The sequence below is a fragment of the Oryctolagus cuniculus genome, chromosome 13 (genome assembly GCF_051225735.1).
Source record: "Oryctolagus cuniculus isolate XC-2025 breed Fujian yellow rabbit chromosome 13, ASM5122573v1, whole genome shotgun sequence".
Classification (NCBI taxonomy): Eukaryota; Metazoa; Chordata; class Mammalia; order Lagomorpha; family Leporidae; genus Oryctolagus; species Oryctolagus cuniculus.
The window spans coordinates 17,846,426-17,863,537 of NC_142879.1; the positions used below are offsets into that span (position 1 = coordinate 17,846,426).

General features: G+C 48.8%; 1 protein-coding gene across 3 annotated transcripts; it reads left to right on the top strand.

The window, feature by feature from the left end:
• Positions 1-32: 32 nt before the first annotated feature.
• Positions 33-9,931, top strand: TIMM17A (translocase of inner mitochondrial membrane 17A). Of its 3 annotated transcripts, XM_002717598.5 has the most exons (6): positions 33-75; positions 3,373-3,472; positions 3,589-3,652; positions 6,507-6,635; positions 7,369-7,479; positions 9,479-9,931. In XM_002717598.5, exons 1-6 carry the CDS (start codon positions 50-52, stop codon positions 9,562-9,564), a joined length of 516 nt encoding a protein of 171 aa, XP_002717644.1. In that variant the 5' UTR covers positions 33-49; the 3' UTR covers positions 9,565-9,931. The 3 variants fall into 3 exon arrangements, with proteins under 3 accessions (XP_002717644.1, XP_089167419.1, XP_089167420.1); XM_089311293.1 differs by lacking the exon at positions 3,373-3,472; XM_089311294.1 differs by lacking the exons at positions 3,373-3,472; positions 3,589-3,652.
• Positions 9,932-17,112: the final 7,181 nt, after the last annotated feature.

The following is a 17,112-nucleotide window of genomic DNA, read 5'->3' on the forward strand; positions in this document are numbered from 1 at the left end:
TCAGGCTCCACCCAGTTTGCCCGGCATCTCTCGCGCCACTGGAGTCAAGATGGAGGAGTACGCTCGGGAGCCTTGGTGAGTCTTTTCCGCTGCCCTTGCCTCTCTTTACGCCCTGCCCACGGCCCTCGTTCTCCCTTTTACAGCCTCCCAGGGTGCCTGCCGAACTCCGCCGCGGGCTTCTGGACATGGGCAGTCGGGACTCGAACGGCCCGTCGGCTTCCCGGTCCCCGGCCGCGTGAGCCTCGCCGCACCCGACCCAGCGCCTGGGACCTGGCCGTGGGTGGGGAGGAGGTCCAGGCTTGGGCTTGACAGGGCCTCAGAACGTCCTCCCAACGCAGGGCGCAGTGGACCTCGTGTGGGGCCAGTAGCAGTCTCCTGTGCCCGCCGAGGTGACCTTGGGCACGTCCCTCTGCTAGGGAGGAGATAAGCCTCGAACCAGTGCCGTTCTGGGGCCTTGCAGACGGGCGTTACGCAAGGTGTTGGGATGAGCTTCAGTAGGACAGAGCCTCGATTTCTTGCTTGGAATTCTCCCGTGGGGAAGGGGGTGGGCTTCACAAGATTATTCGGAAAATAGAAAAAGCGTGTGTGCTCTGGACAGCCATGAGCAGAGACTCGTTCATTAATTCAGCGTTCATCGGGTGCAGGTTCTGCGCTGGCGCTCGGGTAGGTTCAGGGAACAGAAGCTTAACTAAGTCAGCAGAAACCGTAATTATGGAGCGTGGAACCGCTGTCAGAGCCTCACCTTGTTCTTTGAGGGCCTAGGTGAGGAATCACTCTTGGTGTTTGGGTTAGGCACCTGTTTACTGTGTGAGGGCTGGAACCAAGGTGTCCTCAAGCTGTGGAAGTGCCCGGGCCTTTAAATGACTACCTGGTAGCCCTGTGGTCTGCTTCATGCCGCCCCCCACCCCATGTATAAGACGATGCAGCCCCTCCTGCTCTCTTCAAAGGCCTCCTAAGCCGGCGCCGCGGCTCACTAGGCTAATCCTCCGCCTAGCGGCGCCGGCACACCGGGTTCTAGTCCCGGTCGGGGCGCCGGATTCTGTCCCGGTTGCCCCTCTTCCAGGCCAGCTCTCTGCTGTGGCCAGGGAATGCAGTGGAGGATGGCCCAGGTGCTTGGGTCCTGCACCCCATGGGAGACCAGGATAAGCACCTGGCTCCTGCCTTCCGATCAGCGCGGTGCGCCGGCCGCGGTGGCCATTGGACGGTGAACCAACGGCAAAGGAAGACCTTTCTCTCTGTCTCTCTCTCTCACTGTCCACTCTGCCTGTCAAAAAAAAAAAAAAAAAAAAAAGCCTCCTAAATCCTGCTCAGATGCGCAGACCTCAGCACACCGCGAACTGCTGTTGGATGTGCTGCAGAGCGCAGGTTGGCAGGGAGATAGAAGATTTGACATTGCTGAGTTAGATATCATAAAGAACGATGGGTTTCCTTTACCAGATCATCAGGCAGCCCCTGTGCTTTCCCTTGGTGCATACGTCCTGGAGCAGTGCGGTAGTTACCCAGTTAGTTAGTAGTCAAAGCTGCTCTCATCTTTTCTGAAAGGTTTACTTGTTTGTTTGAAAAGCAGAGCTTCAGAGGGATCTTGCACGTGCTGGTTCTTTCCCCAGTTGGCCACAACAGCCAGGGCTGAGCCGGGCTGAGCCAGGAGCCAGGAACTCCAGCCTGGCCCCTCACAGGAATCCCAAGCCCTTTGGCCATCATCTGCTGCTTTCCCAGGCACATTGGTGGGGAGCTGGATCAGAAGCAGAGCAGCTGGAACTTGAACCAGTGCCCTGAAAAGCCTCCGCTTAGCCTGCCCCGCTGAGCCACAGTTCAAGCCCCTGCTTTGATCTGATTGCCCTTGGCACTTCCTCAAGTCATCGAGCTCAGAACTAGAAGAACCCCCCAGCCCCAGCCCCAGTATGTGCAGTCTGTAGTCTTTGAAAAATTCTTTCTTTCGGTTCCTCTGACCAGGATTTTACCTGATGCCCTTAATGCCTTTTACAATAGCTTCCTAATTGCTTTCCTTACCTCCAGCACCATATGATAAATCATGTGGCTTTAATGATCCTCAAGACTTCATTTTCCTAGAACACACAGGCTGCGTGATGAAGTGAGAAGAGCTTGGGGGCTCGGGAGAACTGTATTTTAGTTAAGTTGGTTCTCCTAGGTACTGCCTACATGACTTCTGACAAGTTGTTTAATCTCGGAGCGTCTGTTCATCTGTAAAATGGAGAGGAGACAAATACTCTTTTTTCAGAGTTAAAAGATCAGTGATTCTGTAGGAAAGAAATCTAGCTTTCTTGGAAGTTATGGTTTTCTATGCATTGTAAAGCACTTGACTGCATAAAAGAAATTTACATACAGTGGGTTGAAAATGAATTTAGCAGATTCTTATAGACCATATTCCTAGGGTAGTGGTTCTAGTCTGATCAAATTCCTGAGATCTTGGTACATTACATAACTATTTAGGCTACATTTGGAGCTGGTTGTTAAGAGTGGTTCAGTGTGCTAACTGGATCTGATACAAATGAAAGGTTCAGGTGCTTACTTGGATTCACTAAACCTGGACATTAGCATCAACTTTCAGAACTTTAAAAATTTCCTTCTCGGGCTGGCACTGTGGCGTAGCGGGTAAAGCTGACGCCTGCAGTGCTGGCATCCCATATGGGTGCTGGTTTGAGTCCCGGTTGCTCCACTTCCTATCCAGCTCTCTGCTATGGCCTGTCAAATAAATAAATAAATAGACTTAATGAAGAATCAATAGCTACAGAGAGAAGAAAAAAAATTTTTTAAAGATTTATTTATTTGAAAAGCAGAGCTACAGAGAGGGAGAGAAAGGTCTTCCATCCGCTAGTTCACTCTCCAGATGGCTGCAACAGCCAGAGCTGGGCTGATCTGAAGCCAGGAGCTAGGAGCTTCTTCCAGGTCTCCCACCTGGGTGCAGAGGCCCAGGGACTTGGGCCATCTTCCACCACTTTCCCAGGCCATAGCAGAGAGCTGGATCGGAAGTGCAGCAGCCAGGACTCGAATTGGCACCCATATGGGATGCCAGATGCAGGCAGTGGCTTTACCCATTACGCCACAGCACCGACCCTCTTCATTAAGTCTTAGCCTTAAAGTTTATAGCTACCAAAGAGCTTACCCCATCTTGATGTTTGTTTAAATAAAGTGCTGGTAAGAGTAGGAGGTTAATGTTAATTCTGTTCCTTCCAGCCTAGCTGACTTGGGGCTGAATAGCTGTGGACGTCCTCAGAGTCCTTGTTTTTTAGGCCAAATGTTTATCAGTTGCAATGTGCTCTGTATTGGAATCTGTTGCATCCTTCTGTGTTAGCAAACAAGGTTTTATGGTTTGTGAAAAATACAGTCATCTTTTTTTTCCCCTGTCCTCAGCCCCTGGCGAATTGTGGATGACTGTGGTGGGGCCTTTACAATGGGTACCATAGGTGGTGGTATCTTTCAAGCAATCAAAGGTTTTCGCAATTCTCCAGTGGTAAGTGGGCAAATGGTTTTATTTTATCATCACTTGAAACCTGGGTTTGGTAATATTACTGGTGACGTCGTCCGGTAAACTTCTGATGTATCCTTGGTTGCTTCCTTTTTTTATAGGGAGTAAATCACAGACTACGAGGGAGTCTGACAGCCATTAAAACCAGGGCTCCACAGCTGGGAGGTGAGCGGGATTTCTTCCATTTGTACTACAAAATGTGCCTTCCCTGTTTATTTGAAGATGGAGCAGTGTTTTTCTTTTTAAATTAAAACCTGTTTGGTTTAACAGCTTGTCACAAACTAATATCCCTGGAGGTTCTTCTTGATTTATGTTTTATTTGGAAGGTTAACTGTAATTACTGTATCCATTTGATAATCTTGTCTCAATGTGTTAGACAGTGATCCTCCCCTCCCCCCACCTTTCTCCAGAAGGAGGACAATGTGCTTCAAGCTCAAGTTTGAACTTAATTATTCATTACCTGGGATAAGGAAGGTGACAGATTATATTCACTTACAAACATATGCAGTGGTCAGATTGAATAGATTGTATTTGAGACAAGGAAAAGGCCTACTACTTCAGTCATTCCTGCAAAATTTTGTGGATCAGAATAACTTTCTCTTTTTAAAAAAAAAAAACATTTTTCTAATAGCTACAATTTATGAGTGCTTACAATTGCTAAGCACTGTGCTAAGTGTTTTCCAGCATTATTATATTTAATCTTTACAGCAGCAGAAGTTCTTAGTGTTGTTATCTCCATTTTCCAGATGAACAAATTGAGGGAGGCCCAGAGTTGAAGTGATCCTTTTCTGTGTGCGTGTATGTGTGTATGTGTGTTCTAAGATTTATTTATTGATTTGGAAGGCAGAGTTACAGTGAGAGAAGGAGACAGAGAGAGATCTGCCATCCATTGATTCACTCCCCCAGATAGCCGCATCAGCTAGGGCTGGGCCAGGCTGAAGCCAGGAGCCAGGAGCTTCATCAGGTCTCCCACATGGTTGCAGGAGGGCCCAAGCACTTGGACTATCTTCTGCTGCTTTTCTCAGGCCATTAGCAGGGAGCTGGATTGGAAGTAGAACTGCCAGGACTCAAACCAGTACCCATATGGGATGCTGGCATCACAGGAGGTGGCTTAACCTGACACTCGTGGTTGTTTCTTTTTTTTTTTTTTTTTTTTTTAAGATTATTTATTAGCAGTACACACACACATACATCTTCATCTGCTTGGGTCACTCCCCAGATGGCCACAATAGCCAGGGCTGGTTCAGGCTGAGCCAGAAGCCTGGAACTCTGGGTCCCTCACATGGGTGGCAGAGGCCCAGGTACTTGGGCCATCTTCCACTGTCTTGTCAGCTTCATTAGCAGAGTGCTGGTTTAAGTTCGGACTGTCTCACTTCCTACCCAGCTCCCTGGAGGCAACAGGTGGTAGCCCAAGTAGTTGGGTCCCAGGCACCCACATGGGAGATTTAGACAGGAATTCCAAGCTCCTGGTTTCTTCTGGTGCAGCCTTGGCTGTCACAGACATTTGGGTAGTGAGCCAGCAGATGGAAGAGCCCTCTGTTGCTCTTTCAGATAAGCAAATAAATCTTTAAAAAAAAAAAAAAAAAAAGATAGTATTCAGAAGTCAAAAAAAAAAAGTTTCAGGGACTGGCACTTTGGCTTAATGAGTAAAGTCACTACCTGCAGTGCTGGCGTCCCACAAGGGCGCCGGTTCAAGTCCCAGCTGTTCCACTTCAGATCCAGCTCTCTGCTATGGCCTGGGAAAGCAGCGGAAGATGGCGTAAGTCCTTCAGGCCCCCATACCCATGTGGGAGACTGGGAAGAAGCTCCTGGCTCCTGACTTTGGATCAGCCCAGCTCCTGCTATTGCAGCCGTTTGGGGAGTGAACCAGTGGAATGGAAGACCTCTCTCTCTGGCTCTACCTTTCTGTGTAAGATTCTCTCTCTCTCTCTCTCTCTCTCTCTCTGCCTCTTTGCAACTCCAGATGTTCCATAGAGAGAGAGGTCTTCCATCTGCTGGTTCACTCCCTAGATGACCGCGGCGGCCAGCACTGGACCACGCTGGAGCCAGGAGCTTCATCGGGGTCTCCTGCATGGGTGGCAGGGGCCCAAACACTTGGGCCATCTTCCACTGCTTTTCCCAGGCCATTAACAGGAAACTAGATTGGAATTGGAGCACCTGGGACTTGATTAGGTGCCCATATGGAATGCCGCCGCCACAGGTGGAGGCTTTACGCGCCATACCGCAACACTAGCCCTGTTTTGGAAATAGTGTTTTTTGTTTGTTTGTTTTGTTTTTTTTGACAGGCAGAGTGGACAGTGAGAGAGAGACAGAGAGAAAGGTCTTCCTTTTGCCGTTGGTTCACCCTCCAATGGCCGCCACGGCTGGTGCAACGCGCTGATCCAATGGCAGGAGCCAGGTGCTTCTCCTGGTCTCCCAGGTGCAGGGCCCAAGGACTTGGGCCATCCTCCACTGCATTCCCTGGCCACAGCAGAGAGCTGGCCTGGAAGAGGGGCAACCGGGACAGAATCCGGCGCCCTGACCGGGACTAGAACCCAGTGTGCCGGCGCCGCAAGGCGGAGGATTAGCCTAGTGAGCCGTGGCGCCGGCCTTTGTTTTGTTTTTAAGATTTATTTATTTTTGAAAGAGTTACACAGAGAGAGGAGAGGCAGAGAGAGAAAGAGAGGTCTTCCATCCGATGGTTCACTCCCCAAGTGGCTGCAACGGCCAGAGCTGCGCCAATCCAAAGTCAGGAGCCAGGAGCTTCTTCCAGGTCTCCCACCTGGGTGCAGGGGCCCAAGTACTTAGGCCATCTTCCACTGCTTTCCCAGGCCATAGCAGAGAGCTGGATCAGAAGAGGAGCAACTGGGTCTCGAACCGGCACCCAAATGGGATGCCGGCACTTCAGCCCAGGGTGTTAACCCACTGTGCCACAGCGCTGGCCCCAGTGTTGTTGTTTACATTTGTATTTGATTGTAACATTTTAAATAGAAGATGAAAAAGTGACTTTTAAGTTTTTTTTTGTTTGCTTTCAAAATAGGTAGCTTTGCAGTTTGGGGAGGTCTGTTTTCCATGATTGACTGTAGCATGGTTCAAGTCCGAGGGAAAGAAGACCCCTGGAACTCCATCACAAGTGGTGCCCTGACAGGAGCCATCCTGGCAGCAAGAAGTAAGCGATTGCTCTAGACTCCAGAAGAGGCCAGGCTTTGGGGGAACCTCACCTGTCCTGACGTGACGACCTCTAATACGTACAGCCGAACACTGCATGATGGGGTCTGGCGTGCCAGAGATGGCGTCTGAGAAAGGAAGAGGGTGTCTTGTTTGGAGCGTGTGAGGGTGAGAGCATGAAGTTCTGAGTTGTGTATCACAGTGGTCAAGAGCACTCCCAGTCCGGTGCTTTTTTTTATTAACTTTGTGACTGGCGTTTTACCAGACCTTGTTTCCTCACCCGTACTCTGGAATCGGTACCTGCCGCATAGGGTTGTAAGGAGTCAAGAGCTCAGAGCCATCTTTTGAAGCAACCCGGAATTCCTTTGAGTTTTCTGGTTTAGACTTAGGATGTACAAGTTTTCTGTAAAAGGTCTGATAGTAAATATTTTAGCCTTTGTGGGCTGTACGGTGTTTGTCACAACTGCTTTACACAGCATGAAAGCAATGACAGACGGCACCCAAGTGGAAGCACTGGCCGTGTTCCAGTAAAGCTTTCTGTACAGAACCAGGCAGTGGACTGTGTTTGACCTGTGGGCCCTAGTTTGCTGACTCTGCTCTGTCTTGAACAGTGAGAACGAAGGGTCTGGGTATGAGGGGAGCGGGTAGCCATATGGAAAGCTCTCTATTTTACTGTAGTCTTAACAGTCAAGTAGATTGCTATTAAAGAATCTCTTTGTTATTAATATCTTCAGATGGACCAGTGGCCATGGTGGGGTCAGCCGCGATGGGTGGCATTCTCCTAGCTTTAATTGAAGGTGCTGGCATCTTGTTGACAAGATTTGCATCTGCACAGTTTCCCAATGGTAAGTCTTCTTTCTCCTTAATACCACAGCTCAGACATTTTGGGATGGTTTCCTGGTGTTATAGAAGAGCATATTTTTTTAAAAAAAAAGATTTATTTTATTTATTTGAAAGGCAGAGTTACAGAGAGAGATAGAGACAGAGAGAGGTCTTCCATCTGCTGATTCACTCCCCAGATGGCCACAACGGCTGGAGCTGTGCCGCTCCGAAGCCAGGAGCCAGGAGCTTCCTCCAGGTCTCCCACGTGGGTGCAGGGGCCCAAGGACCTGGGCCATCTTCACTGCTTTCCCAGGCCATAGCAGAGAGCTGGATCAGAAGTGGAGCAGCCGGGACTAGAACCAGCTCCCACATGGGATGCCAGCGCTGCAGGCCAGAGCTTTAACTTGCTACACCACAGCGCCAGCCCGAAGAGCATATTTTGTCTAGTACAGTATGGTAGCTTGCAGCCTCTATATTATGTTAGTATGCTGTGGTTCATGAGGACTATGATAATAACAGGCTCTGGGTCCAGGTGGAAAAGTGAGCGTGAAGGTGATCGCTATGTTTCCCATCAGTTACTCTGTTTTCATCTTTAGAGTGCTCGTTTGGTTGTATCATGAAACTTCTGATCATTTTAAAGGTGCTTGAAGAAGGTTCTGCAGATGTGTAACAGTAATGACAGCTTAGATACATCTGTGTGCCAGGTCCTCTTGTGGCCTTGTGCCGTAGTGGACAGGACAGTCCCTGCACTCAAGAATTTATGTCCTGAGAACACATTAAAGCTACGTGAGATCCTGTCAGATTATGTCCCTGCTTTGAAGAGAATGAAAGCGGTGGAAAGGAAGCCTGCTGGGAGGGTCTCTGAGAAGCCAGTGTAATTTGTTGCTAATTGTAACAGGTGAATTGTACCCAGTGATCAGGATCAGGAGTTTCCTGTTTTCAGAAGGTCACAGATAGATACAGCAAACAGTTACTTTCTGCTAAATGATTAGTCTTGGTTACTTTTAAATTTTTTCCTTGAAATCTCCCTTTTGAGTACAAAATTCGGCATTTATGGATAATCAGCCTGAAAGAGATGAGTTTTATCTTTAGATGGGAGATGTTTCTGAAAGCCTGTGTAGGAGGGAAGTTGTATTTTTCAGTTCTCATACATGAGTTAACCATATTTTTCCAATTATCTTACATGAGAAAATTATTAACACTGAAAGTATTAGGTAGAACTGAGGGTAGCGTTAGGTGTGTCTCCTGGTAACAGTGGTTGTCCTTGGTGTCTGCCATATCCAGTATCAAGTGTTCTGAACGAACAGGTCCTGCTTCACAGAGAAACAAGAGTACAGCGCTGGAGCGAAGCATCGACACCTTCCAGGAGTTTTATACTGCCTCCCTTCTCTGTCCAGATGACTTTTTTAGTCTGCTTCAATTTCCTTAAAGGAAAAAAGATTAATTATTCATCTTTTTTATTCAAGAGCTGCCTTTCTCCTTAGTTCATAGAAACACCGCCCCCTCCCCCATTCTGTAACAGCTGAGACAGCAGGACTGTTGTAAGGGGGCCGGGGGTGTCTTGCCATTTCAGAGGTCGTGCCCCACTTAACCGCTTACATGCAGTGGACTGCAGAGTTCTCTTACAGTGTAGCCAGGGTACTTAAACTGTGTGACAGTAATTTTAAATAGCAGCTGACAGAGAAGTGCAGATGGGACAGGGTCCTCCCGCCTTGCTCCATGGCAGTTTGCGGCTTGTGACAGAAGAGGCTTCTCGGGTGTGAGCCTCACCTCTGGCTGTGACGGATCCGCCCAGCTTCCCCGGCACAGCTGAGGAGCCCGCGGGAGGCCAGGCTGTCCTTGATGGACTGGGTCTGAAGGTTCTCTGGTCCTTTTGTGGGAGTTACGTCGAGTTACAGCGACATTCAGGTTGCAGCTCTGAGGTAGACCTCAGTTTGACTTAGCTGCTCTGTCATCTAGAGACTTGCTCGTTTGAATTACGTCCTACGCAGGTCATTCTTAAATCCTCTTTACTAATTGCAGGTCCTCAGTTTGCTGAAGACCCCTCCCAGTTGCCTTCCGCCCAGTTGCCGTCCTCACCATTTGGAGACTATCGACAATATCAGTAGGACTTCTTGCCTGGGAATTACTCGGCAGTGAGCTGGAGGTCAAGAAGCATTTCAGAAGACCAAGTTACAGTCTTTTTAACCATAGATGGGACAGCTGTGGCCGAGCAGGCTGTGAAGAGACATTGAGCACTTTTTCTATTTAAAGGAACATGTGAAGTATTAAAAAATAATACATTTATTTATTCACACTTGGATTGCATTTGTGATCAAAATAAATGTCTCCTATCGTTAAAAGAGAATCTAAGTGCTTAGAAGAAGAAGGACCAAAGGGCAAGAGGCAGTGAAACGCGCCAGCCGTTCCTGGGAGCGTCTCTGCCTGGTCCAGTGTGTTCTGTTATCCAAACAATAAACAGCTTCTGGAACTCGGTCTGTCTTTTAAGATAAGTTGTGTGGTTCTGCGTTTCATGCTCACGTATTGATTAACACACACTGGATAGTTAGCCCTCATCTCACTCGCAGGGAGCCATGCGTGAGAACTAGGCTAGTCAACATGGATCTTTTCACGGGAGATTGCTTTACGGACGCGGTTTTTACTTTGAAAGCACAGTGCGCATGTCTTGGTTAGGGGGTTGTTCAGTAAACGTTCTCTTACCTTTAGAGCTCCTGATCCTCAGGAACCTCATCAGAAGCAGCTTGCTTCCGGCACACCTGGTTCTGTAGGAGAAGCCTTCACGGAGGCCGCAGTGGCTCTGGGAGAGCCTGGTCTTCACTGGGTGCTTAAAAATAAAGGGTGTGCCGCTGCTAGCGCGTCCCACATCCCCTGAGCTTTTTCTGGGCTCTGCTCAGGCCTGGGAAGAGACCATTTTCCTGACTGTTGGAAGGGGTCTGTGGTGCACAGAAGGATGTTAATAATTCCCACTTCCCTACATTTGTGTCCCTTTATTATTATTTTAAGATTTTATTTATTTATTTGAGAGGTAGAGTTATAGACAGTGAGAGGGAGAGACAGAAAGGTCTTCCATCTTCTGGGTCACTCCCCAGATGGCTGCAACAGTCATGAAGCCAGGAGCTTCTTCCAGGTCTCCCACGTGGGTACAGGGGCCCAGGAACTTGGGCCATCTTCTGCTGCTTTCCCAGGCCATAGCAAAGAGCTGTATCAGAAGTGGAGCAGCCAGAACTAGAACCAGTGCCCGTGTGGGATGCCAGCATGGCAGGTGGAAGATTAACCTGCACCACAGTCCCAGCCCCCATTTACATCCCTTTAAACAGGAGCAAATCCCTGTGGCACTGTGAACACATATTCTTTTAGCACAATGCCATACCCTTGTAAGCATTTAATTACTAACTGTGGCTTGACAAATTTTTTATTGTAAAATCTATATAAAATAATGTTAACTACTTGTGAATATGCAATTCAGAAGCATTAAATACAGCCACTGTGTTGTCTGTTGCCACCATGTGTGCCTACAAAGCCCATCACTGGCATAAGCTCTGCATCCATGAAGCAGTGATGTCCCCTTGTCCCCTGCTCCCAGCTCCGGTAAGCACAGTCCCGCCTTCTGCTTGTGAATGTGCCTAGCCTGGGTACATCGTGGGAGTGGAACCATACATGTTTGTCCTTTTGTGTCTGGATTCACTTAGCATAATGTCTTCAGGTCCACCCATGTTGCTGTGTAGAACTATCGAGAACACTCCATTGTATGTGTATACCACATTTTGTTCATCTGTTAACAAGCCTTGAGTTATTCCCACCCTTGACAACATGAGTCCCTACTTTTTGTTCTTTGGTGTATTTACCTAAATGTGGGACTGCTGAGTCCTGGGTAGGTCAGACTGGTTTCCAAAGTGGCTACACCATTTAGATTCCAGAAGCAGTGTTGGTGGGCTCTGGTGGTTTTGATGTGCACTTCTCTAATGACTAAGGATACTGAGTTTTCATGTATTTATGGCCATTTGTATATCTTTGGGATTTTTTTTTTTTTTTTTTTTGACAGGCAGAGTGGACAGTGAGAGAGAGACAGAGAGAGAAAGGTCTTCCTTTGCCGTTGGTTCACCCTCCAATGGCCGCCGCTGCAGCCGGCGCACCGCGCTGATCCGATGGCAGGAGCCAGGATCCAGGTGCTTTTCCTGGTCTCCCATGGGGTGCAGGGCCCAAGCACCTGGGCCATCCTCCACTGCACTCCCGGGCCACAGCAGAGAGCTGGCCTGGAAGAGGGGCAACCGGGACAGAATCCGGCGCCCCGACCGGGACTAGAACCCGGTGTGCCGGCGCCGCAAGGTGGAGGATTAGCCTATTGAGCCACGGCGCCGGCCTATCTTTGGGATTTTTAAGTCTGTAATTCTTCAGTTTTGAGTCATAAATACAGGAAGTCAGATATAAAAAGAACAGTTGTTAACTAAGAATATGTTGGACTATAGAACAAAACCTTCTTAGAGCCTCCTAAATCCTTTTTCTTTTAAATGGTGGGTCAGTTTGGAAAGAAAGTTCTCTGTCTGTGAATTCTGCTCTCTGGCCTGTGTGTACATGAGGCTGGTGTGGTTTTGCCATTTTATTGGTTAACTCTGCTGTCTTCAACTCAGAGTATCTGAATACTCAGTTAAATTTTTTGGAGTTAGGGGTAGAAGAGTGAAGTTGAAAAAGATGGAAAACAATTTTATTTGGGGAGGTGTTTGTTGCAGCCATGAAGCTGCCACTTGGGACACCTCCATCCCATATTGTAGTCCTCGGGTGTGAGTCCCAACTCTGCTTCTGATCCAGCTTCCTGCTAATCGGCACCCTGGGAGGCAGTAGGTGATGGCTTGTGTCCCTACCACCCACATGGAAGGCCAGATTGGGTTCTGGGCTCCTGGCTTTGGCCTGGCTCAGCCTTGGCTATTGCAGGCATTTGGGAAGTAAGCCAGCAGATGGAGGATCTCTTCCTTTGTCCTTGAAAGTAATAGCCTTTTCATTCTGAAAGCAGGAGCCTAGGTGGGAATCCCATGAAAACCTTTGGTGTGTTTCCCAGGCTTCCTGCCTCTGCTTGGGTGACAGTGCCCTTCCCCAGCCTGCACCCAGGGGAAGCTGTGTCGAGTGGCTGGCCACCTACCTCAGCGCTGGAACATGTCTGGAAGGCAGTGGAATTTGGTGTATTCCTTCTGCAGTACGAGGTAGATGGAGAGGTAAAGAGGAAAACCGAAGCTTTATTCCTTTACCTGTCCGCTTGAGACTGGAAGTACCATCTGTGTTCTTGGCAGGAGGGCTGGTGCTGTTTCCTCTGTACACCCCCTCTGTTCCTGGCTCATGCACCGTAGACTGAGACCCCTCAGGTGCCTCCTGAGTGCATGCCCTGGGCCAGGTCTTCTTTCTGTCATCTTTTTTGTTGTTTTTAAAGATTTATTTATTATTTGAAATGCAGAGTTAGAGAGGAGGAGAGAGAGAGAGCTTCCATCTGCTGGTTCACTGTCCAAATGGCTGCAGCGGCCAGGGCTGGGCCAGGCCAAAGCCAGGAGCCATCTAACACTGCTTTCCCAGGCATGTTAGCTGGGATGGAAGTGGAGCGGCCGGGCTCAAACCGGCCCCCACGTGGGACACCAGTGTTTCAGGCAGCTTAAGCTGCTGAGCCAAGCGCTAGCCCTGCCTGTTCTCTTGTCACATCAAGCACAGCAGATCCTGAGGGTTTTTTCTTTATTCTCCTCAGTCAGTCCTGTCCCTTTTTTCCCAACATTGTTTAAAGTTTTAAAACTTATTTTATTTGGCCAGTGCCGCGGCTCAATAGGCTAATCCTCCACCTAGCGGCGCCGGCACACCGGGTTCTAGTCCTGGTCAGGGCGCCGGATTCTTTCCCGGTTGCCCCTCTTCCAGTCCAGCTCTCTGCTGTGGCCCAGGAAGGCAGTGGAGGATGCCCCAAGTGCTTGGGCCCTGCACCCCATGGGAGACCAGGAGAAGCACCTGGCTCCTGCCTTTGGATCAGCGCAGTGCGCCAGCCGCGGCGGCCATTGGAGGGTGAACCAACAGCAAAGGAAGACCTTTCTCTCTGTCTCTCTTTCTCTCTCACTGTCCACTCTGCCTGTCTAAAAAAAAAAAAAAAAAAAAAAAAAAAAAAAAAAAAAAAAAAAAAAAACTTATTTTATTTGAAAGGCAGAGAAACTGAGACAGATCTTTAATTCACCGGTTCACTCTCTAAATTTTGCAACAACCAGGTTGGGCCAGGCCAAAGCAAAGAGCCAGGAACTCTGTTCTCCTATGTGGGAATCAAGGACCCAACATTTTAAAGTGAAAAATTACAAACTGAAGCAGGCATTTTGTGCAGCAGTTAGGATGCCCACGTCCCATGTCAGAGTACCTGGGTTGGGTGCTGGCTCTACTTTTAATTCCAGCCTCCTGCTAATGTGCTCCCTGGGAGGCAGCAAGTGACGGCTTGAGTAGTTGGATTCTTGCCACCTGGGAAATCTGGAATGAGTTTTAGACCCTTGATATTGGCCTGGCCCAGCCCTGGCTGATGCAGGCTCTGGGGAGTAAACCAGCAGATGGAAGATCTATCTTTGTGTCTCTCAGTTTCTCGCTCTGTCTTTAAAATTTTTCAGACCTGTAAAGTTGAGTTTACAGTGAACACCCATATACCACCATTGAGGTTTTATTGTTTACAATTTTTATGAGACACCTATTCATCTATCATCCATTGATATGTTTAATATAATTCTAATTTCTTTTTTTAAGTTTAGCAAATAATGGAAAGGAAACTAGGTGGATTGCTGTAAATTTTTGTTTATTTGTAAGACAGAGAAATCTACTCTGTTCACTCCCCAGATGACCACAACAGCCAGAGCTGAGCCAGGCCAAAGCCAGGAGCCCAGAATTAAATCTGGGTCTCCCATGTTGTGACAGGAATCCAACTACTTGAGCCATCACCTGCTGCCTCCCAGGGTAGGCGTTTGCAGGAAGCTGAAATGGAGAGTAGAGCTAGGACTTAGACCAGGCGTTCTGATGTGGGATTCAGGCACCCCCAAGGGGCATCTTAACTGCTGTGCCAAACACCCTCCCAAACCTGGCAGTTTAGATTGAATAAATAACTGACAACATACTGATGGGGTCGGCACTGTGGCACGGTGGGTTAAGCAGCTGACTACAATGCCAACATCTCATATTGGAGCACCAGCTTGAGTTCTCGCTTCTCTGCTTCTGATTCAGCTCCCTCCTAGAAAGCAGCAGATGATAGCCCAAGGAGACTGGGATGGACTTCCTGGTTCCTGGCTTTGGCTTGGCCCACCCCTAGCATGGTGGCCATTAGGGGAGTGAACCAGCAGGTGGAGGACACCTCTGTCTCTGCCTGTCTCTCTCTGCTTTTCAAATAAGTAAATCTTTAAAAAAATAAAAATACTGATAGGAAGTGCTTAATAACTATTGTAAAACTAAGTTTGGTATAATGAAGTACAGCCTAGGATAAAAGGTAAAACATCAGTTATTTTAATTACTGAAATAATTGGAAAAACCTACAGATAGGAAGGAGATTTTCTCTAGGTCTTTCCTGGAGTAGTGGAGTTTCTCAATTTCAAGGTTGAAATGCCCATCAGGAAGACACCATCTTGTTGCTGTGGATTTGTTCTGAGAGGAGGAGCATGGTGGGGGCAAGAGGCGCAGAGTCACCACACAGACCCTGGGAGTTGGTTGAAAGTGGGCCAGAGGCGAGCAGCCAGCAGACCCATTTATTTCAGTTGGTACAGCAGCTTAAATAGCCAAGGCAGCCAATCCGGTCAAGGGGCGGTCTATGCCCTAACCAATCACAGCCTGTTTCCAGGTAGGCTCTGTTGCCAGGTGGTTTTCAAAGCCATCCCTGAGTAACTGACGCTCACTTGCCAGTGGCCATCTTGGCATGGCCTTCTCATTCCACCACATTTCCCCCTTTTCACTTATTTTTGAGCAATGGGAGGCATGATTCTTGGCCATACCATTGTTGACCCCATTTCCATGTGGTCTCCGTACATGGCTGTGCCTGTCTTAGGTTGTCCCCCAGGGGATCTTACCCATCGTTGACTAACCAGTGTGCAAAATGGGAGACCACAGGAGTGCTTGCTCAGATAGGGGTAGGAATGAGGAGCAATGGTAATCAGGAATGGCATGACCGACACAGGCTGTGGGCCGTTTGAGTGGCTGACCAGAGCTAGTGGGGTATAAAGCAGTAGTGGATGTGGCTGTGGGCAGTTTCTCAGGGTAGGATGATAGGGCAGGTGCATCTGCTAACAAGGCGGACTCTCAGTCTTGTTCAGCTGGTTCTGGTTGGCTGTCAGTTGTAGGCTTGATGTTTCCGGCTGGTACCCAGATAGGCTGTCCCGCATTCTCTGGAAAGTCACAAGCATATCCTCGACCCTTGGTTAGCAGAAGCCTTTCTACAGGCGTTGGAATCCAGGACCTGAATTCTGCGTCCGCTCCTACATGAATGGCAAACATACGGATGAGATGGGGTCTAGTGGCTGCCCTGAGAGCCTGGGGTGCCCGAGGACTGCCACAAATGTGGGGATCTTCACTGGGTGCGGATGAGATGACCTTGTGTGGGTTATTGCCTCGAGGTCGTTTGTGTTTATCCCCCCCCCCCTCGAGTATTTGGGGTGGCTGACTAGGCATTGCTACATTGTTTGCTACATTGTTTGCTACATTGCTACCATTGTTTGCTATCATGTCATTCACTGTCCAGCTCTCTCTCCCTAAGTCATCAACTGTTGCTTTTGAGGCAGAAGCCTGGAGTGACCGGCTCTTATCACTCACAGATTCACTATGTTTGGTAATCTGCATGGGATTCTGAGAGGGGAGTATCTTTCCTATGTTTGAGCGCTTAAGAGTGGCACACCACACCAACTCTAGCCAAAGGAAAGACACTCACAGCACTGCTGCCATAAGAAAAAATCCTAGCACCTCAGTGGCTGATGGCATTCTGCAGGGGGTTCCCTACATTAGATGAACAGACAGTGGTGTATCAGATCGTAAGAATGCTAATGCACACCCTGGGAGGCAGTGGTGGTAGTGCAAGCCCTGGGCCCCTGCGGCCCACGCGGGAGACCCAGATGGAGTTCCTGGCTCCCATCTTCAGCACCGCCCAGCCCCTGGTGCCTCAAGCATTTGAGGAGTGAACCAGCAGCTGCAGGATCTGTCTCTGCCTTTCAAATAAAATTTTTTTAAGGAGGAATGTTTACAAAATATTAAGAGAACAGTGGTTAGCAGTCAAGGCTGCAAAGCTAAAGAGCAGTAATTTCTGGTGTCCTGTTGCACAGTGGGATGACTATAGTTTATTGTGAATTTCAAAACAGGAGAGAGGGTCCTGGATTGTTCTCATCACAAAGAAGTGATACACATCTGAGCGATGTCCATAGGCTAATAACCCTGGTGTGGTCATTACACAATGCACACATATATCAGCATCGCACCTGACCGCATCAATAAGTAGAACGATCATGTCAATTAAGGAGAAGAGGGAAGGAGAGCTGCCCGCGTGGTTCATTGTCAGGATCCGCCCTGGAGGCCGACGTGGGATGGGGGCCATTGCAACCCCCGGGCGGGGAGAGCACAGCGGACCCGAGCAGCGCGCCGGAGGCGGCCCCTGGCCTTCGACGCCCGGCGTCAGCCACGGCCCCGACCGA

Bases quoted from the DNA above. Each gene is read 5' to 3' on its own strand.
- TIMM17A (XM_002717598.5), top strand. From the start codon at position 50: ATGGAGGAGTACGCTCGGGAGCCTTG. The intron at 76-3,372 runs GTGAGTCTTTTC...CCCTGTCCTCAG, and splicing joins GAGTACGCTCGGGAGCCTTG to CCCCTGGCGAATTGTGGATG. The intron at 7,480-9,478 runs GTAAGTCTTCTT...TACTAATTGCAG, and splicing joins ATCTGCACAGTTTCCCAATG to GTCCTCAGTTTGCTGAAGAC.